Genomic DNA, 22,889 nt, shown 5'->3' with positions numbered 1-22,889 from the left:
GATCTGATGTAACAGTCTTCCCTCAGTACTTTTCCACTGACTGATCATCCTTGAGTAGCTTCCTTTAGCTTCCTGTGTCTAAACATCAAGACTGATCTCTGGCTGTCTTATGGGCTGGTGGCACTGTTGGTATTGAATTAGAACAGAGTGTGATTGAGCAATCGTTTGTGAGTGTGTGCGCGTGTGTGTGTGTGCACGTCTGTGTGGGTGAGGGAGAAAGCGAGTTTGTGCAATGCTACATGAGAAACCCTGGTGTGCAGAAAATGGTGCAACCTCCCAAAATTAAGGCAAACTTGTAAAGGCAGAATTTGGGAGCATAGTGTACAGAGAGGTATTTACACTGTACATGCACACAAGGACACATGCATGCCAACAGAAACACAAAAACAATATTGGTTTACAGAATAAAAAAAAAAGATTTCTTAATCGCGCACCAGTGCATGTGCAATGTGCATCATGTGGTATCCTAAAACTCATCACTGCTTCACTCTCTCTCCTTAACTGCTGGTTGATGAATTATGCAGTCAGATGTTTTAGAGCCGCAATAAGCAATTAGATTAGGCTGATGATGGCCTCAAATTCAGCAGCTGTTATCCTCGGGGATGTGGTGAATTACTCGTCTTAGCTGGCATGTTGACGAGGTTGGGAAAGTAAAAAAACAAAACTCAAACGGTGGTTTCTAAAATGGAAGCCGGCATGCGCTTTGAAACTCTTCGCTGTTTGCTTTGTGCATCTGCTTGCTTTAACACGTTTGTGCGCTTTCTACTCACTCTGGTCATTTTGTTCTTTTTAATTCTTTAATTTTTTTATGTTTTATGTGTTGAACAGTTTATTTTTTCCCACAACATAACTGCTACTCTGGGTTTGACATCCCTTTGGTTGTCTTTTATGTTCCTTTGGGTTTTCTGTTGCGTGTGTTTATTTTTTAATATTTGTAGGAGGCTTATTTATTTTGTTTTGTGTTCCCTCCTCCTTTTCCTCCTTTGTCTTTTTTCGTTGGATTCTCGACCCCTTCTTCTTCTTCTTCTTCTTCCACGTTTTTCCTCTTCCTCTCCGTCACGGCTCCCTCTCTTATTGGTAGCTTATGTCCCTGTTAACGTCCCCCCACCAGCCCCCACCTGCCCCCCCAGCCTCATCCCCACCCTCACCCTCTGCTGTTCCCAACGACCCCCAGTCTCCCAAGCAGCACAAGGAGCCCCTCTCCCACCGCCTCAACGACTTCATGGCCTCCAAACCCAAAATGCACTGCCTCCGGAGCCTGAGGCGAGGGGTAAGTGTGTGTGTGTCCAAGCCAGCTTTGTGCCTGTGTTTGTGTGTCTGTACACCTGTACCTGAGCTGTGTGGCTGCTACACTGTATGAGTGAATAATCCAAAGACGTGCTGAGCTTTCTTGGATGGTCATGATGGCTACAGCATCATTATTACTTCTGTTGCCAGTAACCAATCAAGTGTAAGCAACGCGACCCCCAACAAGTGTCCCACCTTCACTCATACAGTGCTCAGCTTTTGTGCTTCTCTAGCATGCTTCTGTAGAGCATTACCATTACCTATTGACTCCATGGTATGTGTCCTACTCACCAACAGCCTCTTCATCTTGTCCCTTCATTCTTCAGATTAACTGTGCTCACAATGACAGTCCCTCTCTACCACCTTCCCCTTCTGACAGAAACTAAGGAGCCTAAGCAGTGTTGGCAGTAGCATGAAGACTGCACTTGCTCCCTGTGCTCTTCTCTGCAGTCTATGCTGGAGGCAGATTGTTTTGGGTTTTGCACGTGCTAGGAACCAAGAAGAAGGTTAAACCTTCAAGTATGAATCAAGCGATTGGTATGGTGGGAGAGTAAGTTTAGACAACTTCCTGAGGGATGGTTTTATCAGCACCTCTCCAGTGCCCTTGTGTGTGTCATCACAATTTCTGCTCTAAAGTCCAGTGCGTGTTTTGTAGAGATACAGGCGACAGTTGCTGGGGAAGGTCACAGCATGCTTTCCTGTCCTTTCTTACTTCACTCTCCAGTTGTCCGTGACCTCAGGAATGGGCTGTAACTCCCAATGTTCCTTCCGGACTCCACAAATATCGTTTTTTTGTTTATGCTCATAATTTGAAATGGGAGCAGTTCAGAGTAAAAACATTGGTTTGAATTGGTGCTAACATGACGTCTGAAAAGGCAAAAGAACAATGTGTTGCAGTAGTGCAGTGTGTGAGTATCGAAGAGGAAATGATTCAAATGAGGCAGTGCAGAGGGAAGTGCGTATTTCTTTCGAGCAGGTCTATCAGGAAGTGCATGTTTCTAAAAGCGGATGTGTTGCAACAGCTCATGAGAAGACTGATAAAAAGAGTTAAATCAGATGCATTGTTTTCAACTATGCACAGATTAAACTGAAGTTTGACCTTATTCTAACATTTCATGGTATAAGAAAGGCTGAATAAAGGTTTAAAGGTTAAAAGCTTTATCAGACCGGAAAGCCTTGTGGAGATCTTTAAATTCATCAGTACTGCTTTCCATTCCTAACGAGGGTGCATTGAATTGATCTGTAGGTGTTTTTACATCTAGTGGAAGTTTATTTTCTGTGTTTAGATGCTGGTTGATGTAGATTACCGTGTTAAAATATTGCTTTCTTTTTGGAATAAATCTAATAAAACATCAAAAATATAGGTAACCATGGTAACAAGCACTTTATCACCATTTGGAGGTAAAAGGCTTATTTTCTCTTCCTTTTTCTTCTACTGTCTTTTCAAACTAGGGTCATCATCATAAGTCTGTAGGAAGTCTAAATATATTGGACTAACGTATGTGGTAATGTTAAGATGTGGTTTTGTACGTGCCTGTGACCTCTCAGCGATGTTACTCACTGAATCAAAAAGTGGTATCGTGACAGAAGACAGTGCATGTGCAGAAGGCTTTGGAGAGCTAGAGTAGGGAGCTCACCATGTCATAATGGGAAAAGGTAATTTGCCTAAAGCCCTACATGATAAAAACCATTTATCATTGCTTAATCCATCCATCCTTTTTGTGTTGCGTATATGGGTACACAGCATTTAATTTGATTCAGAAAATGTTTAACCTAAAAAGTAATATAATATACTAAATAATTACTTTCCCTTGGTTATTGTCTTGAAAAGACTCAAATGTAACTCCAGCATAATCCCTGTTTGAAAATCCACCAATAAAATCTCTTACAGTCACATTCTGTCATTACAGCTGTAGGAAAACAAATAAAATACACAAGTGTTGCTGTAGTCGTGTCTGTGGGGGTGGGGTGTTGTGTCTCCGCGCAATGGCAGGATGTCTACACCTGCAGGAGAGCTTGTGTGCACTGCATATGAGATGTCTAATTCATCCCCAGTCACTGTATGTGTGCGTGCACGTGTGTTGCTTCTGAGAAAAAAGAAAATGCGTCTGTGTCTTGAGAGTCAAATTAAGGCAGCATACAGTATAAGAGCTCAAGCACATCAGTGTTGTTTCCCAAGTTCTTATTGACAAAGCTTTATTCTCTCTGATGACCACACAGCAACAATCTCCGCGCTCTCTCATTTATCACAAAGAGCTAATGAAGAGGACTCTGGGCAGACCCACGTATGCTTTTGAAGCAAGGCAATATGTTGTAAGTGTGTGTGTGTGTGTGTGTGTGTGTGTGTGTGCGTGCGTGTGCGTGTGTGTGTGTTCGGCTTCAGTGAGCACCACACCAGATATGTGTGTGTGTGTGTGTGTGTGTGTGTGTGTGTGTGTGTGTGTGTGTGTGTGTGTGTGTGTGAGAGACAACAGGTGTGTATTTGGCGTGTATAAACATTGAATAGTTGTGGATGTGTGTGATTAGTAAAAGCCATGTATAACACAGGCAGTAGCCTCATTAATAATTGTCTGAGGAAATTTTCACCATTAATGAAGCAAAACATGCTCACAAAGGAGGCTAGTGTCTGTGTTTGGCTCAGTATTGATCACATGGTTGTGACATGTGCAGAGTCGGAAGAATGATTTTAGAAAATGATGACTTCATCCCTCATCACATGTGCCAGCTTGGGGTCTGCTGTGTCTCGCAGCTGTTTCAGGGCTTCCCCACTGAGCATCTACAAGGGGTCAATTCACAAAGTGTCACAAGCACCTGAGGATGTGAGAGTTATAAAGACGCTATTTATGATACTGAGGAATTACCGCTCTTTACTTATTAAACCTCATGTGGCTGTATGACACGAGGTGCTGGTTACACTTTGGGTCTGGGTCCAGCTTACAGTACCCAGAATTTACCCCTCTGGGGCTTTCTTTGTGCTGGTGTGCCATAGTGCAGCAGTGTTATCTGTCTGTAATATAACTGTTGATCTGTGTCTGTCTCAAGAACAAATCTAAAACGCTCTTTACGGAAAGCTGCAGCTTTTAAGTGGTCCCATGATAAATCACACATAAACTTAGTAATAAAACAAACAGCTAGAGACATAAATGTAAAAATGAACAGCAGTTATTGACTCAAGCTGCTAATTTATAGGAAACCCACTGTAAACAAAACCGAAAGCAACCGACAGCAGAAAAGAAGTTATGCTGCTCGTCAGGTAGCGCTGAGAAATCCTGAAAGCCAGGCTGATGAGTGCAAACAGTTTTGTTCAAAGGAAAACAAGTCCTCAATGCAATGATGAATGCAAAAGTCGAAGCTAGCTTAAAAGGCTAATTTTCACATTTTTTTCTGGCCTGTTGTTAGAAAGGGAGCATAAAATTGGAGTATAATGTGTCGTACAGAAGCAGACCAGCTTAGACTTTTTAGCTAATTATTCTATAAACATTTTAATTTCACAAAAACATCAAACATAGCTTTTATTTAAATTGTGAGAAAGAATATGAAAGGATCTTTTGGACCAGCTTTACTTGATTCTTTCACTTCAGTTTTTATCAACTTTCAGACAAAAATTTCTCTTTTTCATTTCCGGATACAAAGTCCATATATGACCCACCGGTGACAGAAGCAAAGGCCTGTGTCTTTGCCTGCACTTCTACAAAGTAGTTTTTATACATGTGAATGTGTGTGTGTGTGTGTGTGTGTGTGTGTGTGTGTGTGTGTGTGTGTGTGTGTGTGTGGGGGGGGGGGGGGATCACATAGCAATGACCATAAAAGGCCATTCACAGGTGGATGACTTGATTAGTGGATCTAAGTGAGTAGAGCTCCTCGGTGCACCAGCATGTGACCTTTTAACAGGATTACAAGTCATCTGCTCTGGCTCTACCAACCAGTTGTTGTTGTTAACCTGCTCTGTTCTTTGTATTCAGAACCATATCCTCTCCAAAGTCCCTCGCCAAATTCTATCGCTGTTTTAATTTTTGGCTTTCACTGAGCCACTTGAGTTTGCAAAATTTAGAGACCCGTCTATTTCTAAGCTGTTCTTCACGAGTGTGAATATTTGGTTTCTGAAAGCATCTCTCCAGTTTGTCTGTGTACAGTATCTGCCTCCATGTCAACATATGGACCTGCTAATGTGGTAACATGCTTTTGGCGCCCTCTGCTGTGCCCTGTGTGTCATTGTGTAGGCAGCAGAGCGGGATCAAGAAGTAAAGGGTACATTGTCCTCTGTCGTCGTTGTCATTCTCCCTCTACTTCTTAATTTGCATCTGTCTTCCCTTAATTTTTCTCAGTGACTTCATGCTTTTGCAGTAGGTTGGCCTGTTAGCCAACTTTTCTTCCCATTTCTCATGAATTCATCATGTTAGAAATGTTAAACTTCACCACATGAAAAAAAAGAGCGGGGTCTTAGTAGCTAAAATCGTTTCTGATAGAGCTTTTTTTGTAATTACACAGCTAGTATATAAATCAGATTCTTGAAGTTTTAACTACTTTACCCTCTTTTCCTTTTATGGTGAAGTCTGGCAGAGTAAAACATTATTATAAAAATCACGGAAACTATTTTTGTTGAAAGGAAAATAAAACAAATGGCCGTAATATTCTCCTCATGTTGACTTTTATCTGTTGTCTGTTTCTCTCTCCTGCTCTTCGCCATTTTTCTCTCTTCTCCCCCCATGAAGCTTTCTCTCAAGCTGGTAAGCATGACCGTATAACTGCACGACCGTAGCGGCATGACCATAGCACGCATGTGACGTCGTCCCAGTAACACAGTCTCAATAACGTTCTGTACGCTGATATGTTTTTGGTGTGCTCTTTTTTTCCTCATTTTATTTGTTTTGGATCTAATTTAATTATTAATTAAGTTTTGCTGTAACACAACAATGGACCTGAGACTCACGTCGCTGTCTCATTTTTGTGTTATGTTTGTTTGTTTGTTTTTATGTTGTGATTGTGTTCCCGTTTTGTCTCTCCCAAAATGTGTCTGTGGTCTCTGTGATGCAGATCACACTCAATTCCCACGTCCGGAATCTCATTGAGGTGATCAGATTTACTCTGTGTTTTATTTGTCTGTCCTTTAGTCTGTCTCGTAGTCCTTCTTGTCTCAGCTGATTGTATGTCCCTGTAACATATACCAATTGCCGATCTGTAGAAAGCGAGCTCCTGTCCTTACACTGCATGCCACTTCGGTTCCATTTATTGATTTATTGATATTTTTGTGTGTGGTTTGTAAATCTAACACTAGCGAGGATTTCCTCAAAACATAAGGATTAGTGAAATTGTTTAATACTTTTGGGAATCCTTTTCATATTTTGAAACATTCACTTTATGGTGTGTTAAGGGATAATAGTGATACACACTGGAAGTACTGGGAAACAGCTGTCCTGGCTTTATGCAGAAAAACCTAAAAGTTCTCTAACAGTACTTTATCTGTTTTACCTGTTTAAATATGTGAAAAAAAAAACCCAAAATGGACTAATTAGGTATTGGCAATAAGACGAGAAACTCATATCTGTTTTTAGGGCTAACTGGTATATCCCAGTTGGAGAAATGGCCTGCCTGCTTTGCCTGTGACTCGCCTTTAGTATCAAAGCGGATCAGAGAGAATCTCTTTGTGTTTCCGGCAAACAAAACTAAAAAGCTTTAAGTGGATAATTAAGCAAAATTCATTTTCAAAAATCCACATGAGTCCGAGTCGTGTCTCTCCATGTTGATTTGTAAGTTGCTTTGCACAGGGGGAGTGTTGATGGGATGGTGCATAGCTTCAAAGAAGAAGTAGTTGATGTAACATAACATCAGAGTATCGCCCTTCATGCAAGGCAGAAAGGAGGAGATCTTCCCCTCTGGACAGCCGTTTCCCTGTCCTTCCAGTCTTTATGTTAAGCATATTTGTACAGACATGAGTTTCTTTTCTGAAAAGAAAGTCAACAAGTGCATTTTCGCAAATTTTAAACAGTTTAAAAAAATTTTTTAAAATGTTGACATTTTACAGCATATGCTTGGTTTGTTTTTGTACGTCAGTGCCTGAGTCAAATAAGACTGATCAGTTTGAACCATTTCTAACAGTCCATCAACTTTATTGACTACAACATCAAGTTACTAAATGCCTGCATATAGTTTTAGTTTGTTTATTGATTAAATTTAATCACGTAGAATAAATTTACATTTAGATCGTAGTGCCTCACTAGTCTGAGGATACGTGGATACGTAAACACTAATGAGTCATTTCTGTACTGTGATGTTTCACTGATACGAGAGCATGACATGCCTGCATGCTGACTGACAGATCTTTGTTGTGTTGCATGCCTTTAAGTGTTGCATGCTGATACGGGGAGAAGGGGTAAGGTTGCCGTGGTAACTATCTGGCTCATGTGATGTGAATCCTGACCTCCAGGCTGTAGATCCAGCATTTATTTCCTGTGGTGCCACTGTGACCCATCTCAATGAGATCCAATCACAGGCCTTGACCTCTTCAGTCCACACAGTTCAAAGATTTTCTGCTGATATGTCACTATTTTCGTTCTTTTTTTCCAGCTAATCATAAACTCACTGAACCACAATGCTGCCCCAAATGGAGTAACAATATAAAACAAAGGCCTCATTGCATCTTATTGCGAAATCCTATCATTAAAACCTATGGATAGTCAATTGTTTTTAAACAACAATAGTAGCTTGAACGCAGTATATATATATATAGGGTCCAAAAAATTAAACCATGTATCAAGTAAGCTGTACTGCAGTACCAACATTTCTGAGTTATTCCAAGACTTACAGAAGCAGCTAGTTAATTACCTTATCCTTACTGATCAATTTATTTATTAGTTTTGATGCTTTGTTTACAGATGTTTACAGAAAGACTGAGAGGCAGCGGAGCAGCATGACTCATTCTATTCAGTATTACAGTCTCAGCAGGAAACATGACTCCTGTCAAGCCAACCTCTTGCAGCTCATATAACCTTCATTTTAAGAAAGAGCCGTTCCTGTCAGAGAACAGATCCATTAGCTAGCTGACCCTGAAACACTATATGCAATGAAAGGATGTGGCCAAAACTTTATTACATTTCCGTTGCATTTACAGAGCTCTAAATTAGGTGTGGCGACTGAATAGGTGAAAGGCCTCAAGTCTACAGAGCTAAACATCCTAAATATCACAGAGTGTGTTAGAGAGCGGCTGCAGTATCTCCTTCAGTGATTCAGTTAAAGCCTAACAGGAGCTCCATTTATTTACCCTGATACCCATTTATCCCTGAGTCTTGTTTCACAGGGTTAAAAAAAAAATAGAAAAAACCCCAAAAACAGAGAGAGATACTGCACCTATCAAAAACTGATTCCTGCTAAGGCACAAAAAGGATTACTGAAGTTGGTTATTTTCTTTGAGTATTTAAAAAAGTTTCCATGGTGTGATTTTTTTTTTTCAGGGTTCTGTACCGGAGGACTTCAGTCACCTGCCGCCAGAGCAGAGGAGGAAGAAGCTGCAGGGCAAGATCGATGAGCTGAGTAAAGACATACAAAAAGAAATGGACCAGAGGTATTCAGAGGGGTTTTAATCTAGCGTTATAAATCTTTCCATTCTGTTCTGAAGCCTCAAAGACTTACAAATACTTGCTCTTCCAGAGATGCTTTGACTAAGATGAAAGACGTGTATATAAAGAACCCTCAGATGGGAGACCCGGCCAGTGTGGACCCCCGGCTAACAGAAATAGGTCAAAACATTGAGAAGCTCCAGTCTGAAGTACAGAAATTTGAGGTAAGTTCAGTGTCTGTCTGAGCCCCTATTCCTTTTTGAGTGTTAATGTTGGCAAGGGTGTGTTGTTTGGTTTATCTGAAACAGTAAATAATGAGGAGCTCAGACACACATCTCCAGCTGGGGTAATTCCAAAGAAGACTGTCGCTTATCCATATTAGGAGAAGATGCAAGGCAGCTGCAGGGATTGGCTGCATGTTCCATGTTCTCTGTGCAGAGAGAGAAGTCCCAGAACAATGGCCTGGTTTAACCGTGTAAATAAATGGGGGAATGCAAGGATGAGGTGTTCGTTCTGTGCTAGGTCCTTGCCGAATGTAAAGTTATCACAGATAAAAAGAATTCCTCAAGTTGTCATTCGTCCAAGTTGTCATGTAATAAAAATGAAAAGCTAGAGCCAAATAATGATTGCGTGTGTTTCAGGGCTGGTTAGCAGAGGTGGAGGAGAGGATGCCGTCTAAGAGTGATTCACACCGGAAAAGCGGACTCTATGAGACCCAGAATAGCACAACAGTGAGCAACAACTGTGCACAGGACAGAGAGAGGTATGGTATACTTTGGCAAAAAGCAGCCACAGAACCCAGAGTTTGTAACACACATGACTTTTTGGGAAGAAATCGATGTGTGTTTTCACAGTATATTTACTGTGTGTGTGTTGGCCCCTGAGCAGCCCGGATGGCAGCTACACAGAGGAGCAGAATTCAGAGGTTCAGGTCAAAGCCCAACCCATCCCCACCCCAACCACCACGACGGAGTTCGATGACGAGTTTGATGATGAGGAGGTCCTGCCTACCATCGGCACCTGCAAAGCCTTGTATCCCTTCGAAGGTAACTGCAGCCACATTGGTTTAAAATAAAAACGGTCAATGTAAGTATGAAGCCTGCTCGTTGGCTGGTGGCTGCTGCTGAGGTCCCGTTATTTCTGGAAATAAGCTGAACCTGAGTCTGATGGAAAACGGGTGGAGGAGTTTGTTTCCTCTGAATGAGGAGGAGGAGTAGGGATGCGATCTTTGTGTTCAAATGTGTGGAGGAGTATGAATAAAAATACACTCATTTCTCAGTTGCACTATTTCAAAATCAAATTTGGAAAATTATTCAAAGCTGCTAAACATAAAGCTCAGTGCATATAAAGAGGCGGTAAAGATCTATCTTACTTTAGCTGTAGCGATTGCTGGGTTAACGGTGAAATTGTGGTTCATTGTATAGGTTAAACTAGTTTTTCAGTTGTTTTTCAGTTTTTCAGACCTTTGATGAGTCATAATCATGAATATTAGAATAGCAGTAATAAAGTAATTCTGTAATACTGCAGTCATTCAGTCATTCTGGAGGGTTTTTCTTTCAGCAAGGCTACATAACCAAATGCTACCCGCCCTACTGGCAACAAGAAATGAGAGAAAAGTCCCAGGAATAACCCCAGTCCCTACTGTTGCAGATTACAGTCACGTAAATGAATTACAGTTACACATATTTCCAGAGAGCTCACCGCCCTGTATACCTTGTGTTTTGGCATAAAACCTTCATACTCAAACATTTGTTCAAAAGTAAAAAAGGAGTGTACTCTCAAAAAAGCAATTTGATTACAGATAAGGTTTCCACATAATTGTGTTACGCAAGTACAGCGTAAAAGATTAAACTTACTGGAATCTGGTCTATTGAGATCTACTTGAGCAAAGCACAACCTTTAACAAAGCAGCAAAGTTTAACCACATAACGACATCACAAAAAACAAATAAACTGTAACACAATAACGTTCATCTTGGAGTTGTATTCCCTTAATTATCTGGTTATGGTTTTTTGTAGGGCCTCAAACATCTTGGCTCCCCAACCCCAGCCCCCCAGCTCCAAAACTGAATAAGAGGGGCTTACACTGAGTAACACTTTCCTAACTAATGTATCCATAAATGTTTACTTTTCAGAAATAGATTAAATTTAGAATTTCTGTTAAAATGGGTGGATCACATGAAGCACTACTAATTGTTAAAACTACCTGTGCTTATTCATATATGTTGACTCAGGACATGTTAAAGTGCCTGTGGAGTTTCTACAAGTAGTCTCTGACTATATCCCTGCTGTACAGCATCTGGTTTTGCTTCCTCTTTTCTTGCATCTCTGATTTTCAAAGTGCGCTACTAATCAACATGGTTCCTATTAATATACAAAGCCAGCGTTCTTATCTTCTGTTGGTTTGCGGCTGTTCTCTCCTGCAGGTCACAATGAGGGCACCATCTCCGTGGCTGAGGGTGAGCTGTTGTACGTCATAGAAGAAGACAAAGGAGATGGCTGGACACGCGTGCGGAGGAACGAGGATGAGGAAGGATACGTGCCCACATCCTACGTTGAAGTGTTTTTGGAAACGAATGCCAAAGGTGCTATGACATACATTTAACTCAGCAAGTTCTTGCTATGACAGTTTTTGTTACTCTGTATTCCATTCACGTGCTGAACGAATGGGGCAAGTTGCAGAGATTATAGATGCTAGTTCAGACACACACACACACACAGACACTTCACGCCGCTCCACAAAGAAGGAGCAATCGGATTTGTCCATTGTGCCTCATAACAGTTGGAAAAGTTGTTTCTGGTAGCGTGAGCTGTGCCAATCAGATATCATGTCTAAGAAGTGTTTGAGGTGAAGCCTCTCTTATTCACGGCAGTGCCACCTAGTGGTCATTGAAAATAAAACATGGCACACTCAAAGCTCATGATGGCGCAAATCAGCACCTAACAGTGATCACCTGTATATTTGAGACATTCAGTATTTGATTTTCTTTTAGCTTTTAAAATGTTGAATAACAATATTCTACTCAAATAAAAACACTGTTAATTAAGACTTTGAGCCAGAACTGTGGCCAAAGCTGAATCTGTGTGGTGATAAATCAGCTGAGTGAATGTAAGCACCATGTGAAGAGGCAGTGACCATCAACTCAAAGTTACATTTTTAGACGTTATTGTGTTTTGGTCACTTGACGTACCTAAAAAGAAAGAATGCTCAATGTGCAATCAAGCAAATGTAATTTAAATCAGCTGTACAGTATGAAGACATATCAAGAGATATTTTTGTAGGTTAAACTAGATTAAAAATCATGCTGCTGCCTCTCAAGTGTTGCATGCTCTAGATAAATTACAGTGTTGTTACAACAAGAACAAGTTATTTTCCCCTGTAAGGGGTCATTTTTTAAAATATTGTCCAGTTTAATAACATTAATAGCCGCCTTATAATGTTTCCTTTTTCTAAATTCACCTTTTGATAATGACAGTGTTGGGCTGTTCTGGTCCTTTTTTGCAGGCCAGTGGTAAAAGAATAAAGGACTGAAGTATTAGCTGAAGTAAACTATGTATGGTGAGGCTGAGCTGGGATATGGAGCTGGTCATGACTCTAAAGCTTTGTGGTTTGTTTGCATCGGTCTCTGAAGTGTTTACACTAAAAGCATGGTGTGTGTGTAGCCTCTAGGTCGTTTCAGTGCTCTGTTACTCTTTTCCAAGATCAGGGCTCTCTCAAAAATCACTCTCACTCTTTTAAAGACACAACTCACCTCAAAATAGAATTTACACATTTTTCCTCTGGCCTCTAGTGCTATTTTCTTACTGTGCAACTACATCCACTAACTGTAAAAACCATGCAGCTAGCTAACATTAGCAGAGGGGGGCACCATTGATGTAAATGGTAAATGGCCTGTATTTGTATAGCGCTTTACCCCACATTCAGTCATCCACCCATTCACACACTGGTGATGGCAAGCTACATTGTAGCTACAGCCACAGCTGCACTGACAGAGGCGAGGCTGCCAGTCACTGGCGCCACCGTGCCCTCTGACCACCACCAGTAGGGTGAAGTGTCTTGCCTAAGAACACAACGACCGAGACTGTCCGAGCTCGAACCGGCAACCTTCCGATTCCAAGACGAACTACTAACTCCTGAGCCACGATCGTACATGCTGTCACTCTGCTATGAATGCCCAGTGAGACAGTTTAGGTAAACGGGTTTTACATAAATCTGCTCGCACCAAAACAGTCTAGATCAGGGATGACAAAAGCATTTCACACTGTGGACCACATATAGCTGCATACCCATTCTACTCCTCTTTCTGTAAGTGTAAAAAAAGTCAAATTAAACATTTAAACTTTGAGATATCTTAATATAATTTTTTAAAATAAGGTGCAATTTCAACGGGACATCTCAGTTTTTTGTACATAATAAAGAAAAGCTGCTGTAGTAAATGACAGAAATCTGTTAGAATGACTCTTTGGGCTTAAATGGTAAGAAACAAATTACAGAAAAAGTTTTAGGTGTAGCACATTGGCTGCCCTGTAATTAATAGCATTTTTCTTTTGTTAATTCACAGAAAATACCTTTTTTTTTTTTTTTTTTACTGTATACACATTTAAAAAAAACAAAACAAAACGTTTCTGTCATTTCATTTTTTTTTTCTATAACCGAATTACTTTAGTGTAGTGTGAATAGTTATAGGCTGTTTTTTATCATTAAAGATTAAGCTGGAAAACTTATAAAGAAATTTCCAAAGCTGTCCAGTGGGCCTGGTTAGGAGTCTTTGCCAGGCCGATTCTGGACCCTTGGTCTTATGTTTGACACCACAGATCTAAAAATAGTACTACAGGCCAGATATAGTATGATTTTGGGAGTTGGAGGGTCCCTTGTATCAGTTTTGAAGATTTGTTACAGCCATAGCATGGCCGTATGTGCGAGGTGTAACTCCACATCAGGTTTAACACACAGAAATTGTGAAATTTGGTGTGTGCTGTGGCGTTTGTGGGAGTTTTATCGTAACAGGATTACAGCGTGTTGTGATAGTACAGCCATTTCATTCTAACATGCATTCAAGCCCAGTGGTTTTAGTTAAACAGATGCATGTTTGTGTTAATTCAGGTCGTACAACACACGTCTTTCTTGGAGATACAGTAGTAGTACCAGTTTAATGTAGTCTCATATTTAATGCAATGACCTCCTCTCCATATCTGAATATATGGGTTGGTCTTCACTTCTTTTTAAAGCTAACTCTTCTTTTTGTTATTTTTTGTTGTTTGTATTTTCCTTTTTGAATTACAGATTCCTAAAAGTGTGAGGCTGGCTGAGGAATGGCAGGGCAAGCAGCCTCGGAGAAACCACCACGTTCCTCACATGCTCACAGAGTCAGAGAGAAAGATGACCTGAGTCTAAAAGAAAGAGAGACGGCCGATTAGAACGCATCTGAATTTTCCAAACAAACAAACAAAAAGAAAAAGTTTAGACAGAACGCATCGAAAATTTAGTGCTCATAACTTCTCCATTTTTAACCCCCATTCAGCAGTCACAGCCGCAGTACACAAACGGCTTTATGTTGTTTGCAGCAACGCTTTGCTTTTTAATGAAACTAACTGCTCGCACCATGTGCGGTCATGACTGAGGCTGCTGGCTTCCCTGGCTCTGCCACTTCTCTTTTTTCCTTCCCTTTGCCCTGTGACACTCAAACACACACACATACATGAAGGAGGGTGTGGTCAGAGACAGGACGGAGACCGACAGGAGCGGACGGACAGAAGAAGCAGGTGGATGAAACGCTCGCTCGCTCACTGACTCGAGACAGAATCATCCCAGCTTCATCTGACGCCACAAGATGCTCATACTCACGCCTTCCACTTAAATCAGCTCTGTATTTGCAGGTTTCACTTAACTGGAATCAGAAGAACTGAAGGTGCTAATCATCTGTCTTTGTCTCCTGTGCTTCTCATGTACGTTCGTTTGATCTCAGTGGTCGTTGGTCTTTTGTGTCACAGTTTCCACTTTCCTCCTCACCAAGATCACTTCCACATATCCAGGACCAGCTGAAGGGGCAGAACTCTAGATGATGGTGTCATCCACCATCCATACCATCCAGCCATTTCTTGTTCTGTCACTGGTGCCTGTTCCTCTCTCTGACCACACCCCACCCCCTTCCTCACCTCCACAGCCCTTCCCCCCTCCCTCAGGCTATGGCGGCTCAGGCTAGCTCCCTTGGCTGCTTTAAGCCTTTTTTTGTTTTTTCTTTTCTTTTGCAACAGGGCGGGGGTCCCTCAGCATTGTGGTGTGCTGCATGCTTGCCCTGTCTTCCTCCTCGCCCCTGTGCTGGCGGGTTGGAGGAGGCGGTGGGGGTGTTAAGCCTGCTTACGCCCCTTCCCTCCAGCCTTTAAGTTCAGTTAACCCTCATTGCCTAGTCATACTGTTTGAATTAACCTGAATGCTATTGTTTGGGTTTGGTGCCTGTGGGTCTTTTTTTTTCTTCTTTTTTTTAATTACGTACATGTTTTTTCAGTCATCTGTTCAGAAAGCATGTTTCCCTGTTTTTAACAGAAAGTAAGTGATCTCAAATTTGTGTAGTTTAATCACAAAAAAGGACGATAGGAACCCAAAGTGTCATTATGTTTTTTGTTTTTTTCTTTTTTCCTGAATGATCTCATGCATAGATAGGTCAAGGTTGTTTTGTTTTTTTGTAAGTACAGTACGTATGAGAAGTGTTAGTTTGCTATGTTTTGATCAGAGCGTCTAATGCAAGTTGTTAGTTTAAAGTTAATCACCTTGTGGAAGTGGCTCCACTTGGTCCAAGCAGCACCCAAAAATGAAACCTATGAAGATATGAGTTACACCCGATGTTTGTAACAAGCTCCACCTACTGTCTACTGTATATGAAAATATACTGTGATCGTTTTCCTGTGAGTTTTTGACTGAAATGTGACAACACGCCGATCATCACCCGTTTTGGGCCTTAACCAGGTTTCACTGAGAGGAGGAACGATGCTGACGTTCGCTGTGGTATGGTGAGGAGACGAAGATGTGATTATCTCGAGGGGGCAAATTTCTAATCATGAAACTGTCAGGGTAGAGAAATGATGTCCACTGATTCCCCCTGCTCAATGGCACATAATGCACGTGATTTTTTAACATTTTTGTTTCATATATGACGAGTGAAGATTCTCTTTTTCTTCCTTTTTTTTCCTCTCTTCTTTTTTTAAAGCTGGAATGATATGTTGTTGCTTATTGTACCTGAATGGGACTAAAATCCCTTAACTGCAAACATGAGTAACCGTTACATTGTTTTTATGTTTTGGATGAAGCCATCGTATATTTGTCTAATGCAGAATTTTATGAACACTCCCCGTGTGGAGGAATGATGGACGTACTGATCATTTGGACTGCCGATGTAAGGAATGATCAAATCCCTGCTGAATCAAATACCACGTTTGCTTTCGCCCCTCTCATCGCTTCACACATCACGGTGATCAAACAATGTCTGGCAAATGATATGATTAAATCCGATGAGGCAGCAGTAGCTTTAGGGCAGGCTTTGCTCTGACACGAAACCACCACAAACCTTTTCTGTCGATGCCCCAGAATAACCCGCGTGTACAGTGGAAATGGCGTGATGGAATTAGAGAAAATATATATGAGTATATAAATAAAGTTTAAAAAGGAAAACATCTATTTTAACTATGGAGAGTCTTACCATTACTTTATCTGCTTTGCAAAGTAAGACTTCTTTTCCTTTGTAAGGTCTACCAGATGGTGTGTTTTTGCACTTTTTCGTTTGTGTTCCATTCGGTAGGCCACATGCTTGTGTTTTGGAGCACTGAATACTTTGTATTGTGTTTACTGTGCCAATTAAATATGCCTGGAGAGTAAACGGTGTATTGTCTGCTTGTTTTTCTTCTCTCGATGAGCCACAAAAGTCACATCAATCACCATTAACTGCATCAGCAACTTGAACCATAAAACACAATGTGAATGGAGACAGATAAAGTGTGATGGCAGGGCTTTATGATTTAATTACTCTTAACACAGACCACTTGTAACACACTTTGTTTTATAACTAAAGATTCTTTTTGTCATTTTTATACTCGTGTTTTAATAATTTAGCCCATTAAAATGATGCAAGGATAAAAAATGACAAAAGCATTGCAAGTTGTGAGGGCAAAGAATGACTTGCTCATATTTCTTCTTTGTTGGAACAACAATCCAAATGTGAAACCAGTTAACTGACTTTTTCTTACTCTGCTGTTCACCATACAAATGTGGATAATTTATTATATTATTAGTCATTTTAATGAATACATCAACCATTCCTATGATTAAAGGCACAACATTTGGATTTAGTCATCTACTATCAGAAAAGGCAACACTACCTTTTACAAGTCTCTTTTACAGCAGTGGTGTACCCAAAGCTACTCATGCCCCCCAGAGGTCTGTCAGCTTTAAACCCTTTCATCCACCCCTCCTCTCATGTTCACATGTGTTCAACAAACGCTGAACTCATTTTTCAGTCTGGTCTCTGGACTGCTTTCAGTTTACCATTTACTACAGTCAGACATTGCTGGTTAGCAAGCTGCCATTAATTTGTGACTTTAGTTGCGCTCAAACAGTTCTTTATGTTTATTGACGACAGCTGTTTACCCGTGATTACTGATGGTAATCCACACTTCACATAAAGCTAATATTTCAAGACGGCTATAGCCATGTCATTCACGTCTTTGGTAAAATATTCCATATTTCTATTCATAATTTCAACAATTTTTGCTGCTTATTTGTTTAGCTTCGCAAGCAATTTTAATGCTAACACAGATTTGCTTACCTGTAGTGGTAACAGCAGTTTTTACAACTCATACATGGCTTTAACATTCAGCATTTGGCCCTATATCCGACCCCACTGTGCAGTGGTCCACTGGGCAACGTGTAGCCCGGTTTGGAATCTGTGTGCTAATATGTACAACTGCAACATAGCCTGAGCACACTTGCATTGCTAAGCCCCCCGCCCCCATGCCACACTGCACTGTGGTTACACAAAGCTTTGTATATCAAAAACTTTCCTTTTTAGCTCCAGATGCAGTCCCACATCTCGTCCAGCAGAGGGTAGTCGTGCTCCATTCTCAGCTATGGTAATGTCACTTGAATGGTTGGGAGTTACACTTTTTATTGCCTTATTTTTCAGCAACAGTGCTGGAAAAAAAGGAAGTATTTTTCAGGGATGGAGCTGAAAAATAAAACGCAGATGGTTCTTGAATTATGTTTAGTGCTCACTGGACAGACCTCAGTTTGGATCATGTTGTGTTTACTTAACTCTCTCTCTCTCTGTCTCGTAGCATTTTATGTCCAGTGTACTTTTTTAAAAAGGTGTTCGTACTAACTGTACTGTTATTGGATTGCATCTGGCAGTCAGACACTGGCAGTAGTCACATATATTGATTCTGGACCACTAAGCTGCAGCCTGATAAATCCCAGCTGCCCCACTGTATGCAGGTGCATGCTGTGTAGCAGATGCAGCACTCACTTCCTCCACCACACTTCACCACACTTTCAAAAAGCCTCATTGGCTTTTGCTCCCTAGAACTCCCCAGTAGCCTGAAAGGGCTAAAGAAAATTAATTGCTTCAGTGGATCCTACAAGGCAAGGAAGTTTGTGTCGTCAACACGATTCAGAGCTTCTTCCACTTTGCTTTTTTTTTTTTTAATTGGTTTATTCAGGAGCGAGTTTATATCACATGCAGGAGGTGCCCTGCAATAGCAACATTTTCATCTGTAGTCAAGTGCAGGAAGGAAGGCATGTTGCAGCCATGTGTCATCCTCAAAGTGCAACATCACACAGTACATGTGAAACAGATGACAAGAGAACAGACGAAAATTGAATTACAAGACATAACTGTAACCAGCTAAGCTCACATAAGTCATTCAAAAATAGCTAGCTTTTGAATTATTACATTAAAGGTGAAAATAAGTAGATGGCAGCAAAGCGTTACATGTTCATTTCTTTCATTCGCCTGGTTGGCAGGTTTACTTCATTTGCTTTCTGTGGAGATGATCACACCATTAAAATAGGGCCACTGCTTCTAGCTTTAAGGATTGATGATTAAAGCTGCCTCAGACTAATCTTCCATCTGTCTTGGAGCCCAAATAAGTCAGGGAACAGTCTTTACAGATTTATGGGCTAGTATCACTCACTCGCTGATGGATCCTCACACCTTTGTAGGAAGTCATGTACGTTTTATTGTAACCAACAACAAGTGAAAATGGTTTGCTGTTAGCTACACACAAACTGATACGTTGCTTTTGCTTTGATGACTCTGGGTATCCATTTACCATTTATAACATATGTGTTTACTCTATAAGGCTGGTTCTAAAGAGGCATTTTTATTGTTGTTATTTACGTTACACATTATTTCTAGCTTCCACTAGGGGGCGATACCCATAGTAACAAAAATACTTTGAATTCTTTAGATTGTCAATGGGAAAACAACCCTTGGCTCTGACCTCAGTAAACACTTTCTTGGTGAGTTTTATTGAATAAAATGAATAAAGTCAGTTTTATGAATTTTGGCCATTTTCAGTGTCGAAAATAAGGATTATTCAGGCTATGCTCACTTGTGATTGACCAAGGATGTTAGATAATGAGCATGTGGCATTTTGAGATTTATACTGTCTATGCAGTGCTCTCCTATAATACTCCATGGCTTTGTTCATACAGTACAACTGTTAGTTGCTTCAGTGTTCCAACACCCTCTAATAAGAAACACAGCAGTGCAGCAGGATGAAAGTAAGGCAGGAGAAGATTCTGTTCTGCACAATCAACTGACTATTCAGTCCTAAAAATTGGACTGAATGTGGATGCTGATGCTATGGCTCAAGGGTCTGTCAGACCACTAGTTTGTTCCAGGCTTTACAACACTGTACAAATATAAATGGGGCACAGAAGCTGGGAATAATACTTTTACTGTAATGGCACAAAGAAGTTGGCATTTGCTTTCTTTAGTTAGTAATTGCCATGAAATCTGCTAGAGGTCATATCCAAGTTAATACGCATTGTGACAAGTTGGAGCATCAACTAAGAGTATTCCCGTCAACTTTCAGATCTATTTTGTTTGCAAAAGATAACGCCTGCTGAACATCAGCATGTTATCTCTTTCTTTTATCTTTGTTGGCTTGTTAGCATGCTGACATTAACATTTAGCAAAAAGCATAGCATGCTTACAGTAGCTGGTTTTTATTTTCTGAAAGGTGTAGATTTAGATTTAGTATAATCTTACATCTAAATGACCCTGTTATTCTTTACTCAGACCTCCTCTGTAATTTTACTTATGTAGCCAGAAGTATGAACTTAAGTAAAACCATATATTTGATGATTTTAGAGTGATCTCCACAAAACCCCTCCAGAAAAAGATGGTCTCATGACTTGGACTTTGGCATGATGACTTCAAAGATTCAAAATCCTTGAAAATCCCAAACTGGCCAACTCTTCATACGTCACAAATTTAAAAAGGGTGTCGACTTGAACACTCTATGCTACTGTTGCACTGTCAGGCTTTTTCCAGCGAATCAATAAACCTGGTGTATAAATTCAGCAGCTTGTTTGGAGGTTTGTAAGAGACTTTTTGCCACTTACCACAGTCTGCTTTACCTGCTGCTTTCGCTCTGTTCCATTACTGCTATGTTCCTGTCTTGCCTGGAGTGAGAGCAAGCCGCCTGATGGGGAAAACACACCTCTGGAGATCAGCCCAGTCTGTCCCATCATTAACAGCCAGTGGGGGCTGGCATCCATCTGTGAAATGAATCAAGGCTGTCACCTCATAAGCTACCTTTGCAGCTTGTTTCATTCATTTATTCATGTATTTTTTTACTTCGAATTTGGCATTGTAGTTCAAAAGGTCCTTTCATTTTAGTGCTGTTTGAGCATTTTTCATGTGTTAAGTCACCACAACCTATTTCAACTTCCTGAACAATTATGATTGCTACATATGATCAAAAAAATATTTAATGTTACTAAATGTTCTTCATGTCCTTTAAGCGATGCCAGCCGAAAGGCCCTGCGGGCCTCGTGGACCTCTTTCTCCTGTCCTTCTGATGACGCTGAGCGTTAATACAGCGCAGGTCCACACAACGAGGAAGGCTTTTCACAGGTTTTGCAATAGCAACGTCAAATTAATCCTGAAACGAGTAAACAGCTTTCATTTGTGAACAGCGCTCAGCTCCTGGCCTGCCGCTGCTCCGTCTTTTTCACTGGGACCATCTTCAGCTTTGGCAAATTTCTCAAAGCCAAAATATGCTGAATCCTTCCCAAAGGTATGACAAATGTGGGAAAGGAAGACACAAACCACCAGTCAACAAAAGAAGCTTGGCCACCTCAGACCACTTGGTGGATATCAAGCTTTGCAGACACAAAGGCCATTAATAGCCAGTGCTTCAAAATTTAAAAACAAACAAAATGACGTCAGCAGTGGCATTTCTCTAAATTAAAGTGCAGATGTTTCTCCAGTGTAACAAAGAGGAAAGCTAGTTCCTCCATCTGGAATAGCTATGCTGTCAGCAGACCGGGTCCTGAGCTGAGCTAATACTTGGAGTGTGGCGCTTGGTTTCTGTATTTTTAATATCTTGCACATTACAGCCAAGACTGTCAAGTCAGCATTGTACAATACAACCTCTTGCCACTGCCATTTGGCAATAAGCACTCAACATGGCTTACAAACATCTAACTACGGAGCAAAGATCTCTGATTTATGCTTGTCTGTCATTTGGACTCAAGTGCAGTCATTTGGCTGAGCTGTCCTCTTTTGGCCAGAAGCCGTTTCCTGTTAGGTAAGACAGGCAACTGGGGGCACTCAAGGAGCTGACTGAGTGTGGGAGCTGCTGTGGCTACAACATTCACGCGGCGGATGAATGCAATGACATTCCAGTTGGAAACCTCCCTGAAGGGGCCCTCCTCCTATCCACCTGGCAGGTGTATTGCTGTTTGATGGAGCGGTCCAGCGTCAGTGCCTGCATGGCGTTATCTCCAGGTGCTCATGATTCCAACTACAGTCCAAGGCATGCTTGTTTGTGAGTGACAAACTCCCCAGAGCAATGCAATGGGCTGTGTTGTGTGTTTATGTGTGTGTGTGTGTGTGTGTGTGTGTGTGTGTGTGTGTGTGTGTGTGTGTGTGTGTGTGTGTGTGTGTGTGTGTGTGTGTGTCAGAGGTGTGGACTCGAGTCACATGACGTGGACTCGAGTCACATGACTTGGACTCGAGTCAGACTCGAGTCATTAATTTTATGACTTTAGACTTGACTTGAAAAAATGTTCTAAGACTTGTGACTTGACTTGGACTTTTACACCAATGACTTGGGACTTGAATTGGACTTGAACCGGTTTACTTGAAAAGACTTGATATTTTACCCCAAATATAAAATTTAACATGCATATTATATAGAGATTGAAAATGTGACGTCATTCACGGGTAGAACCGCAAAGGATTCTGGGAACTCGTGGCAAGAGGTACTAGCGCACGCAGGCTTTCAATTGAAATCAGTCACACAGCGATAAAAAGAAACACAAAAATGTCAAGAAGCTGTTGTATTATTAACTGCAATAGCCGGTCGCATGACAGCCACGGGAAGCCGACGGGTAAAGAGATCGGTTGTTATCGGATTACGTCGTTGAAGAGAAATTGTTCGAGCCATGTTTCCGAAGTAATAAAGAGGCGACTGGATTGCAGCCATTCAAAGATCAAATATAACGTCCCAGAACCCTCCAGCTCACAGGTTAGTCTGCTCCAAGCATTTACACACAGGTCAGTGTTTTTTAGTAGTTAATACGTCATTTTCATAACATAATTGGTGATATAGGTTACAAGCAAGTCTGGCGCTGAACAGAAATTGTCGCGCTATGCTCCTTTGTTTATTGTGCATAAATAGTGAATTGTCCTGACACAATATTGCGTTTCGCTTCTGTTATTATGGTACATTGACAAAAACACATACTTTTATTCACAGGATAAAACAGGTTTTTTGTATCACTAATTGTCCAGTACGATTACAGCATACAGTATTTTTGTCACTGCTA

General features: G+C 41.0%; 1 protein-coding gene across 15 annotated transcripts in view; it reads left to right on the top strand.

Annotated features, from left to right (window-relative positions):
- The window catches only part of fnbp1b (formin binding protein 1b), a 61,442-nt gene extending 44,727 nt beyond the window's left edge, over positions 1–16,715 (top strand). For 4 of the 15 annotated variants that reach the window (XM_085464161.1, XM_085464157.1, XM_085464160.1 and 1 more), the window contains 8 exons: positions 1,082–1,270; positions 6,000–6,014; positions 6,322–6,357; positions 8,736–8,845; positions 8,932–9,064; positions 9,482–9,603; positions 9,729–9,886; positions 11,266–12,338. In XM_085464161.1, the coding sequence (XP_085320287.1) occupies positions 1,082–1,270; positions 6,000–6,014; positions 6,322–6,357; positions 8,736–8,845; positions 8,932–9,064; positions 9,482–9,603; positions 9,729–9,886; positions 11,266–11,444 (942 nt within the window). In that variant the 3' untranslated portion in view covers positions 11,445–12,338. Of the gene's footprint in view, positions 1–1,081; positions 1,271–3,507; positions 3,601–5,999; positions 6,015–6,321; positions 6,358–8,735; positions 8,846–8,931; positions 9,065–9,481; positions 9,604–9,728; positions 9,887–11,265; positions 12,339–14,123 lie in introns of those variants that run through there. The other 11 variants (XM_085464162.1, XM_085464163.1, XM_085464168.1 and 8 more) reach the window with 8 other exon arrangements.
- The last annotated feature ends 6,174 nt before the right edge of the window (positions 16,716–22,889 follow it).

This window comes from Copadichromis virginalis, linkage group LG7 (genome assembly GCF_057382275.1).
Source record: "Copadichromis virginalis isolate Kocher_CV1m ecotype Utaka linkage group LG7, C_Virginalis_male_GT1.1, whole genome shotgun sequence".
NCBI lineage: Eukaryota > Metazoa > Chordata > Actinopteri > Cichliformes > Cichlidae > Copadichromis > Copadichromis virginalis.
Note: the sequence above shows the minus strand (reverse complement) of the source record. Positions and strands in the feature narration are given on the sequence as shown.